The sequence below is a fragment of the Zootoca vivipara genome, chromosome 8 (assembly GCF_963506605.1).
Source record: "Zootoca vivipara chromosome 8, rZooViv1.1, whole genome shotgun sequence".
Taxonomy (NCBI): Eukaryota; Metazoa; Chordata; class Lepidosauria; order Squamata; family Lacertidae; genus Zootoca; species Zootoca vivipara.
In genome coordinates this window covers 60917125-60928680 of record NC_083283.1, presented here as the reverse complement: position 1 = coordinate 60928680, position 11556 = coordinate 60917125, and the positions used below count along the sequence as shown (strand labels likewise).

The window sequence follows — 11556 nt, the reverse complement described above, 5'->3', positions numbered from 1 at the left end:
CAAAATGTAGGGTTGAGGCTTCTGTGGGTGTGGTCCTTTCACCTGGCTGGTCAAGACTGGTGACAGTGCTGAGCTAGATGGACCTTAAGTCTTTGATTTATTTTGTTGCTGTTGTGTAGTTTGCATGAGCTTTCCTAATGATGTAAGCAAATGCATTACTTGATGAGTAAGAACAAAGGGCAGTCTAGTCCCATACTGCCTCCGGGGTGGCTGGCCAGATTCTAGGGCAAAATTTACAAACAGGTCCTGATGGAGATAACTGTTGCCCATTAGTCCACATACTAACCAGAGTTGGGCTGCCTTTTCAACATGAAAATCCCATTGGCTAGCTGATACTGTTTTAAATGAACCTTCGTGATTTCACCATTCATTCAAGAGTAAGCAGTTGTGTCTTTGTGGAATTGAATCTGCCAGTAAAGATCAAAAGCAAAGGGATGAAAAAATATTCACATTGCAGGCCTATACCCACCTTGGGAGTAAGACTACTTTATTCTTATTGTGAGAAGATGAGATTTGAGTGGAGCAGTTTCCCTTTTTCCTCTGCAAAAATACAAAGTGACTGTTCCTGAGGCCATACAGATCAACTTGTCTTGGGGATTGTGCTCATTATACGAAGCACCTCTCCCCCCCCCCCAAAAAAGTGTGCAAATACTACATATTGAAGCAGGCTGGAATTTATTTATTTTTCTTTTTAAGTGCTTCAGAGGGATAATGAATACTTTATAATAAGGGTTGAGGAAGATGTGGCCCCGGCCAGAATAGCTGGTGAGTCTAATAGCTGGAGGAACATAGGTTCCCCATTCAAGATCTAAATTATTCTTGGCTTCATACAACTCTTCCATACAACTCTTACAAGACCTCTGACTTTTGTGATGTGAGGGAGATGATTGAATTTAATTAACTGGTAGGCATTATGCTAATAGGTGTCCATAGTGTTACTTGCCTCTGTGTAATGTTAAATGTGTAGTTGTTGACCTAGAAAAATCTTCTTTTCTGCATATCCTTAGTTAAGGTGTATAATGAGAGTTCTTTCTGCTCAATGTTATGGTTGAAATTGCTTACAGTGGAAATTGACAAGCCATAAACATGCAGAGGATTGGGCTACATACACGTTTCAGTGCAATCCTATGCATCTCATGTTCCCTTATGGTTTACTTCCAGCAACGATCAATAACCAATCCTAACTCGTTAGTTTTGCCACAAGTTTCCCTTAATAATTAAGGGAATTATTATATTATTGTTAAGTTTCCCTTAATAATAAAAGCAGAGTTATCTTAATCCTTTTCCAGTGGGACAGCTCTGCAGTGACATGGATTTAAAGGACTGAATCTATTCAAAATCAATACTTGAGAGCATTTCAGGTACTAAATGGTAAACCAGCCTCCCTGTTACAAACTGAAGCTAATTTGTCAAAGCTGACATTTAACATACCGGTACTAGTTTATTGGATCCAGTTGTCCAAAGGAGAGAGAAACTTTCCAAATCAGCATTGTTGAGTAATTCAGATAGTGGCTGGGTTAAATCAGCCCATCATTTGATAGCTGCAATAGATTCTCCTCTTAATTTTTGCTAACACAAGGAGAAAAGAGCTTTAGATTGGGTGAGGCAATGTATTTTGGTTTAGATTTCCATGAACGGATGACAGAAAATACACAAACCCCTCTCCTTTTAAGCATACAATGTTATCTTAAGTTGCAAACCACTACAGTACTGTATCCTAATTGAATGTTGTGTCTCCAGCCAGAAGCACTTAGAACCGTTCTGTGAGCACACCCCTCTAGGACAACTAGTTCTAGAACTGAATGTTAGGAACTCTATCCCACCCAGCATATATAACAAAACTTGCATATCCAAATGTCAGAGAGCAATTACCTTTGCAAGAATTAATGAATTTCTTTCTGCTGTTACTGTATATTAGGATGGTTCAGAGGGATTCCTTTATAGTAGTGCTGGTATCTGTGAACAGCCAGGTGTGGAAAGTGTGGATTACATAGATTGAAGAGGATAGGATATACTGGTCTTTCTGCTGACGAACCTAAACCCACAGGATCATAATTGATTTAGCTAGCTGCTTTCAAATAAAAAGGAATGAGCCAAATCTCACTGGTTGACTGCTAGCCACAATTTAGAACAATGAAACAGCAGAGAACAAAAGCAACAGGATTACTAACTGCAGTACAAATTTTAAACGATAGCATTTCACTTACTGTATTTTATTAGTGCTGTTTTAAGTGTCAAAGGTAGAATGTGCTGTTTTGATTTGTTTCATGTGCAGTGATTATTTTTTGTATATGGTAATTCAGATGGCCTTTAACTAAATAACGATTTGGTATATTCATGTTCCAGTGGTAGAACATATTTGCTTAGGTTCACAGAGCCTTTAACAATTCTGCTAATAAGTGTACCAAGTTTTTAAATTCTTTAGTGTGTTATAATCCAATCCACATGAAACACTTTTACTGTCTAACCAGGAAGATAAATAATGGGTTTTCTAGAAGCCAGTGGAGATTATGTTTGCCTGCGTTAAAGCTGTATTGCTTTTCCTCTACAGCAAAGTTGGAGGTTAAACATATTTGCCAATTTGAGAGCTTTATGCCAGGCTACAAAAGCCCTTGCTGAACTCTCCCTCCGCAGTCAGTGGAGTTTAAATGTGCTTCTGCTGAATCGTCCTCTTGGTTTTGACCTACTCGGGGCGCAAAGCAATAACCACAAAGGTGTCCAGTCTGATATCGAAAACCGCCCGGGGGGGGGGGGGTCAAACAGGCCCAACCGCCCTTCCAAGGTTAGTTTTCCCCACCAAGCGCAGCGGTAAGAAATGGCCGTATCCTCCGGCCCTGTAAGGGTTAAAAAAAGGCGCCTTGGAAATCATTTTCATTCTAGAATAGCGAGTTCCGGCCTTCGCTGCGGCATATATCGCGAGATTCTGTGGCGCGTCAATGCGTCAGACCGGCAACCACCCCGAGAGAGGGCGGAGTGTGTCCATGCTCTCTGCGCAGCCTCGGCTTTCCGAAACTACATTTCCCGTGGACGCTCATGGGCCGTCGGCTGGCGACTGAAATAAGGCAGGATGGCGGGTCGCGCGGTTTGGTGACGCCAAGCCGTCCGGGCGGGTGTCCTCTGGTTGGTCGGGAGGAAAGGAAGGAGGGAGAGAATCTCGGGCGGGCTAGACGGTGACGGTGTTGGTGGAGGGGGGGGGAGAGAGAGGGTAGGAAAGGGAGGGGAAGTAGAGCGGCTAGGGACGGCCTCGGCGCGCGCGCGCGCACTAGCCAGGGAGTGAGACAGGCATCCTGTGAGGGCGCGAGGCAGGCCGCGCGGCGCGGGGTATCGCCATAGAGACAGTGACAGCACAGAACGGGATTGGGGCCAGGGGTGGGGGCAAAGAGGAGCGTGAGGGAGGGAGGAAGCGTGAGGGGGGATAGAAAGCGCGCGCGCGGGCGCGCGCACAGGGGGTGGCCGGGCTAGGCCGGGCCTCTCTGTTTGCGCCGTGCGTGCGTGCGTGCGGGTTGTGGGTGGGTGGGAGGGAGACCGGCAAGGCTCGGGAAAGGTCCCATTATGGATTCGGGGGAAAGCGGCGGAGCTCCGGGAGGAGGAGGAGGTGGTGGAAGCGGCGGCAGCGGCGGCGGCTACGAAAGCGGCGGCGGGAAGATCCGGACGCGGCGATACCACCTGGCAGCGGCCTCCTCGAAGCCTTACCCGAGAAACAAGCAGGTGAGGGAGGCCGACCGGGGAAGCATGTGGTGTGTGAGACCGGCAACTATACACATAATATATCTGTATGGAGGAGAGAGCGGAGGAAGCGGTGGGCCGGTGAGGCTTCGGCTCTGCCCTCCCGGGCCCCCTGGGAGCCGCCGTTGTCGGCCTGAGAAATGGCCAGGCCATATTCTGGTTGGGTGAACAACCTGGTACCTCGAGGAGGAAGAGAAAGCATTTTCTGCCCCCCCCCTTTCTTCTTCTGAGGGGGAGAGAAGGGGAAGTGTGTGGGGTCTATGTAAGTGGGGGGAGGCGTTGATTTTCGAGGCCGATCCCAGCGATATGAATGATTCAAGTGCGGGGGGGATGTTTAGAGGGGTGGGATTCCCCTTCTCCCGTTTTGAGGCACGCGCTTGGGTTCTATGAGATTTCTCCCCTTCCTGGATTTCTGTTACGGCGGGAAGAAAAGGAAGGAAGGGGAGGGCAGCCAAAGGGGAAAACGTGCCTCCTGCGAATCAAGGCGCCGATTCGCTGTTGTGCGATGTCTCAAGCAAGTGTTTTTAGCGGGATCTCTTGCTTTAAAGGTAACACCGAAAAGGGGTAGGGTTTTTAACCGTTGCACAAATCGCACATCCACTTTCTAGGCTTTAGGCTGCAGCCTTAGCCCCTACTTACCGGGAAGTAAGCCTCATTGAATTCAGTAGGAGTTATTTCTGGGTAGAAATGGTGAGGATTGGAATAGTGGGGTTATGATTAATGAGTCTGCACAGTGTCTGTGCAGGTCTGAGATTTCAAGACCTGTCTTTTGAATGCTAGGACAGGGACCAAATCGACCTTTAATACGGTATATTTTAGAAAGAACTTAAGTGTTAGTAATTTATGAGTGACACATGAATTTGTTTAGTTAATTTATAAATGACAACTTTTAAAAATTGCTGCTCATGCAGACATGTAAGATTTGGAATATTGGATATTCAGTGAAGTTTATTCAGAGCAGACCTACTGAAATTTAGAAATTTAATTTAGTCATGTCCATAAATGTCAGTGGGCCAGCTCCAAGTAGAATTTAAAAAAGCATGGTTTGTGTTGCAGCCATAATAATCAATATGTAGCATGGATCCCCCCCCCATGATTGGACAAAGGTGAGATACCGGTATTAATGAAACAAATAGGTGAAGCAGAATATGCTGATTTCAATATTATTTTCAGGTCACAACAAAATACAATATAGCTGTAGTGAGAAATGCCTGAAGTTGTAGGTAAAATGTGAAAGAATATAAAATTTGATCAAAAGCAATTCATGCTGTGTTCAGAAACACTGCTTTTGAAGCTAACTAGAAATATAAATAAAATTGCACTGTGAAAAGTGGCTTCCTTTTATTGTATTTGAAAAGCATCAAACATTTGCAATGGGAGGTTATTATTGGTCAGATTAGAATAGCTGTTGGGTTACAGCTACTAGTGTGAGCAGAAAGTAGGACACCTATACCTTTTTATTATTGTGTAGAAGTGATTTCAGATAATTGAAGCTAGTTATGTAGGGGTGAGAAACCATTACTACCAAAATTCCATTTTCTAACTAATTATTAAAGATCACTGTTGTCATTTGCATGATCTCACCCTGGTATCTGTACTTTTCACATATTTAGTTGTTAGAATGTAATTGTTTATATATTTATAGCAAGGAGTTGTAGTGACTAAGTTCTACTCAGGAGTATGCCTATTTGAAATTAACCTACACTAAACATGCCCATTAATTTCAGTGAGTCTGCTCTGGGTATTACTAAAGTTGGATACAGTCCATACAGTTTACCACCATGACACTATTTGGATTAAATGGGTGAGCAGTTATGGGCATGATCTTTGTCATATTCTCTTTGCCTGTACATAAAGCCTGACAGTGTTGCTATTTCTCCATACATCTTTTGTAATTGTTTCAGTTATTCTATTTTATTATAATGTTCAGCTTTGAAAATGAAGCTTAAAACCCCCCACTTATATAGGGAATAATTTCTTGAGATTCCTGCCTCTGTGGTGGTGAAGACCAATTCAGCAGTTCATTTGTCTTCAACACAGTTCTGTTCTACCCTAATATTTATGCAACTGTCATCTAAAGCCAATTAGTTAGTTTTGGCCTTTGTTAATGGAATCTTGGAAGCCTAAATCCTAATAAACCTTGTTTTAAGATTAAATTTAGGATCCTTAATCCTGTTGGGAATTTTACAAATTATGTTTGTGAGAGGATTTTAATAGTGCTGTATTTCTGAACACACAAAAAAGCAATACACAAAGATTTGTGTGTAAACTCTATTATTTTTCTGGATTTCCACTTTGTAAACCCTATGAAATGTAAGTGAATTGACAACCACTAGGAATTTCCTTGCTTGCTTCCCCCCCCCTGAACTTTTCTCTTGCAAATCTTTACAATATACAAGCGGATTCTACCAGTTTTAATGAAACATTTTGCTTTGGTTTAAGCACATTCTTGTATGTTTGCCAGCAAAAGTGGTCCAATAAAAATTATCCTTCTAATGTAAGCTGCTTCTTTTTATGGAACCACCACCAAAGCATCATTTCAGGGTAACTTATAGAGGCTGTATATTATTCAAGTTGAGAAACCGCTTGGAGTAAGTTCTTTCTGATCAGTACTGCATTGAGATATCTTTGCACCTTGAGCACAATCTCATTCAATACTTAGATTTTGAGATTCTTTTGGAGCAGATATCAGCCTGACCATTTTAAAGCATGTAATAATAACAATAATTTATTATTTATACCCTGCCCATCTGACTGGGTTTCCCCAGCCACTCTGGGTGCTCTCAACAGAATATTAAAAACACGATAAAACATCAAACATTAAAAACTTCCCTGAATAGGGCTGCCTTCGGATGTGGGTTGGATCCAGATTAACAGCAATCCAACACCTGAACCACATTATGCTGAGCTGTTAGGAGGGTTGGATTGCGTGAAGGTGTTTTTTTCTGCTCAGCTCTATTCTTCTTTCAGGTCTGACCTTCCTCTTTTGGCTGCTGAATGTGCACATTAGGAAGGGGAGCAAAGGTGTTCAATATAAGTACACTGAATTTGGATCCCATTGAAATATATGGGATAATAATAATAATAATATAATTTATTATTTATACCCTTCCCATCTGGCCGGGTCCCCCCCCACTCTGAGTGGCTTCCAACACATTAAAATACATTAAAATATCACAGATTAAAAACTTCCCTAAACAGGGCTGCCTTTAGGTATTTTCTAAATGTCAGGTAGTTGTTTATCTCTCTGACCTCTGATGGCGGGGCGTTCCACAGGGCGGGTGCCACTACCAAGAAGGCTTCTCGCAGTGAGGGAACTGCCAGAAGGCCCTCAGCGCTGGATCTCACTGTCTGGGCTGAACGATGGGGGTGGAGACGCTCCTTCAGGTATACAGGACCGAGGCCGTTTAGGGTTTTAAAGGTCAGCACCAACACTTTGAAATGTGCTCGGAAACATACTGGGAGCCAATGTAGGTCTCTCAGGACGGGTGTTATGTGGTCCCGGCAGCTGTTCCCAGTCACTTTGTCTAACTTGTCCCTTATATTTCAGTGAGATTCAAGTTCAACAAATTTAGTCTGGTTCTAATCGTGTATTTATAACATTGTTGCTGTTTGTAGCTGATTATATATTAAAATTTTATCAGCTGGATATTAGGGCTGAGCGATGTCTGATTTTTAACATGATATATTGCCAGATAAACATTGCACTATACCGATATATCACAATGTCTGAAATAAGGATGGAACTACGTAGAGGCGAATGGGGTAATGTCCTGGCAGCTGCTACTACTTAGGGGTCTAAAATGGATACATTTTTTACTTACCTTTATTGTTACAACTGTTATTTTAAAGTACAGAGCAACAGGGACTGCAGGAATCATGAGAAACACGATGACTGGCTACACTCACGATCACTTCCAACTCTACAGTTCTATGATTCTTTATCCACATCAAGATTTTTTTTACATAGCACACGTGCACATCACAATTCACAATATATCACCATGTTGTATGCAGTCATATCTTGGTTGTCTCCGACGTTTTGGCTTCCAAACGCCGCAAACCCAGAAGTGATTGATCTGGTTTGCAAACGTTCTTTTGGAACCCAAACATCTGACAGGGCTTCCGCAGCTTCCTGCAGCCAATCAGAAGCTGTACCTTGGTTTCCGAACCGTTTTGGAAGTCGAACGGACTTCCGGAACAGATTCTGTTCAACTTCGAAGGTACCACTGTACAGTATAATGCCTAAGTAGATTTAAAGTATTAAATTGGTAGCTATCATTCCTCCATTAAAAATTAGCAAGTCTCTTAGGTTCTTTCTGTTATTGAGAAAGTATATCAAAAATAGTTTTTAACTTTTTCTTCTTTTGGTCTCTTAAGAGAGAAGGGTACAGAGACACCTGTTATGGTACAGAAGGAGCTATGGAAATCGGAGAAGAAGGAAGTGCAGGCAGTCATACCTGAGGGATGTGGAAAGGGGATTGGGGAGAGATGGCTGTGTGGAGAACTATGGAGTGTAGGAAAAATGATTAGCAAAGGATTGGGCATATAGAAGGACATGGAATGGGAAAACAAAAGAAGCTGAAAGATAGAGGTTCAAAGAAGAGATTGCTATGTGGTGAAGGTACAAAAAGGGGTAGCATGAAGGTGTAAAGAGGTTTGTAAAGAGTAGAGAATGAATAACAAGCAACAAAAATGGAGCTGCAGAGATACCTTTGCGTAGGGAAGGAGAAAAAGAACGGGTATCTGAGATGTGTACAGAGAAGTAGCAGCCATCCATTGGTCTACAGTAGAGGAAGAGAAGGTAACTAGGGTCACCATTAGCTCTGCTGAAGGAATGAGGCCTGCTTTCCATCTCCCCATTGAAGTCGACTGCAAGAATGGCTGTTACCAGGTTGCAGCTGAGTGAGAAGAAGATTTAAAGTTGCTTGTGTATTTGTTTTTTAAGATGTTTCTTGATACCATGCATACAAACATATGTCTGAAGTGTATGCCTAAGCAGAGTGGAGAAGCCTAGGAAGTACTGAGTGTTTTTCATATACAATTGTAACTTATGATATGAAAAGGTGTGCCTAAAGTTGTTCTAAGAAGGCCACAAAAAACTACAAAAAATTATTCTGGTTGTGTTTAAGCTTTGCTTTAAGGGTGTATGCTTGAATGGATTTAGATTTAATCCTAATCATTTTTGTGAGCAAATCCCCTTGAATTATTGGAATTTGAGCAAACATGTTTAGGCCAAATTGTCGGAGTAGCATTCTTTTAGAAATATTTTATTTGCTCTTTCTGCTGTGCTCTCGATTTCTGAAAGTTGTGTCAATGCTTTATGTTAAACTCTGAATCATTTCAAAGACGTTGCACTGATTCTGAAAAACTTGGAATATCCCACAGTGAATGCACATTTTAAAGGTAGTATGTCATAAGGGCTACATTGCCACAGCATAATTTCTTCAGGCCCCTGTGGACTCTGCTTCATTTGATTTCAAAAGAAGTTTGAATGTTGATAGTCATGTGTTAGATACCCCAATCAGCAGTAGGGGATATTTTGGATGGTTACTGCTTATAGAAAGGGTGGGGAACCTCTCCCTATGTCAAAGGCTGCACCCACTCATGGGAAATATATCTGTGGTGCACACCAGGCATTGACATAGCCAGAACTGGTGGTGAGCAGGGCTGATACCAAAAAGGGCCAGGGCCAGAATTAACAGTAGGCCACCCATTTTCTTTTACCACCCCTCTCTGGCACTATCTCTCTCTCACACACACATCCCCATTACTTCCCCTCTGAAAGCCTTTTGTCCTGCAATGAAACGTAAGCTAGAGCAGTGGTTCCCAACAGGTGGTCCGGGGACCCCCAGAAGTCCGCGAGCTATGCCAGAGGGGTCCTCAAGATGCTATTAGATGCCAAGCCTCTGGCCCGCCGGAACCGGCGGAACTGCTGCCGCCAGTGCGTGGGCGCCAAGCGAGCCCGGTGGATCAACCGGGGAGCCACTGAAGGCCCCCCGACGACCCCACCGGACCGAGGCTGAGTGCGCCCGGCCGGAGACTCGGCGGAACCCCTGGGCCTAGAGGCTCGAAACAGTGTTCCAGGCCGCGGCGACCGCGTGGGCGTCAGAAACGTCCGGCGGAGCAAGCGAGGAGCCGCTGAGGCCCCCCCGCAGGTCCGCCGGGCCGAAGCCGAGGGCGCCCGGCCGATGGCCAAGCGGAGCTCCGTGGCCCGAGACCTCCCACCGCGCAACGATCCTAGGGGGCCTGCCTCGCGACTGCAGTCGCCATCACCCCTAGCTGCCCAAGAGGGGGAAGGAGCCCCCCAAGTGAAGGCCCCCGATCCCGCAGCTCCTGCGCGCCACACGGGGAGCCTCGTGGGGACCCGAAGAACAAAGGCCGCACCGAACCTGCTGGCGCTGCTACCGCCGCAAATACAACCACCCCCAGAGGAGGAGAAAAGAAGAGGGGACGACAGGGAAAAGAGGGCCCCACCACCACCCTCAACCAGGTGAAAAGGTAGAAACCTCCCCCCCTCCAGAGGGAAACCCCCCGACCCCCAGACGGCCATCACACCGCCTCCACCACAGCCACCACCACACCAACGCCCCCCCCCCCCAAGAAGGATAAAGAAAAGAGGAAAACAACTGAAAAATAAATAAAACCACTTTTTAATTTTAGGATTAGGAATTAATGGGGGTCCTTGTCACAATAGCGGCTCGATGAGGGGTCCTCGAGAAAATTTTGTTGGGAACCCCTGAGCTAGAGAGAAGTCCCAGTCATGTAAATAGTACCTTTTTTGTTAGCTTGATTGCTGGAAGGAGGGACAGCTGTGGGCCAGATCCCAAGGTGCCAAAAGTCATATGAACATTCATGAAGAACTGTAATAGTTCCTACGTTTTGCAACTCCCTTCCATTGCATATCAGACAGGTGCCTTTTCTATTGCCTTTTTGGCATCTGCTAAAGATGTTCCTCTTTCAACAAACCACCTAAAATCTGTACCCAGGTTGGTATCTGTTTTGGATTGGAACTGATCTTTTGTATTTGCTGTCATTTTAAACTCTTTCATATTTCTAATACTTTTTTAAAAAAAACTACCGGTATGTGCAGTTGTTTTAAGTTTTATATACAGTATGTACTGTTTTATATATTTTGTTGTAAATTGCTTCGGGATGCCTCAAAGGAAGTGACTCATAAATGAAATAATAGAAATAGGACTATTGTTTATTTAATAGAAAATTACTACCTTATTTAACAACACTTAAGAGCATTCTTAAATATCATTTTAGTAATTCACAAATAATTGACAGTTTGAAAATAATAGTTTTGATTCAAAAAATAAAAGTATTTTGTACAGGGCTAGTACGATGCTGTGTTTAAAATGCTTTTTATGTTATGCTTTCATGGGTAGGGGAAACCTCCTGCAGGTCACTTTGGTGTCAAAATATTATGTGGTAAGATGACAATATGTGTTAATACTGCTGATGCTGTCAGTGATCTGGATAAAACGTACTCCCAAGAAGGATTCAGACTTTGAATCCCAGGGTTGTAGCCATTGGTAGTTCTGTATGGAGTAGATCCATTGAAATTAATGGTCCTGACTAATTTCAGTGGGTCTACTGAGTCTGGTGGAGTTTGATACAACACCTAAACATGGCAGCTACCATGAAAATGTAATCTTACTAATATTATCAAAAATGTGTACTAAATTATAATGTGTGCCATAATCAAGCATTATTTATTTGTCTTCAGAGCCAATTATTTATTTAATTAACTTCAGATCCCATTTGGATGTGGAACATTTTAATCATGTTCTATTAAACTTAGTAATAAGCTCTTTTCTGAAA

General features: G+C 43.4%; 2 protein-coding genes across 6 annotated transcripts in view; one reads left to right on the top strand and one right to left on the bottom strand.

Annotated features, from left to right (window-relative positions):
* LOC118089892 (transmembrane protein 14C) overlaps positions 1 to 11556 on the bottom strand; it is a 127624-nt gene that overhangs the window by 30188 nt on the left and 85880 nt on the right. The gene's annotated exons all lie outside the window — the stretch shown is intronic.
* Positions 3539 to 11556, top strand: part of NUP153 (nucleoporin 153) — a 39635-nt gene continuing 31617 nt past the window's right edge. For all 5 annotated transcript variants that reach the window (XM_035125777.2, XM_060277966.1, XM_060277965.1 and 2 more), the window contains exon 1: positions 3539 to 3708. In XM_035125777.2, coding sequence (XP_034981668.2) covers positions 3553 to 3708 — 156 coding nt within the window. In that variant the 5' untranslated portion in view covers positions 3539 to 3552. The remainder of the gene's footprint in view (positions 3709 to 11556) is intronic.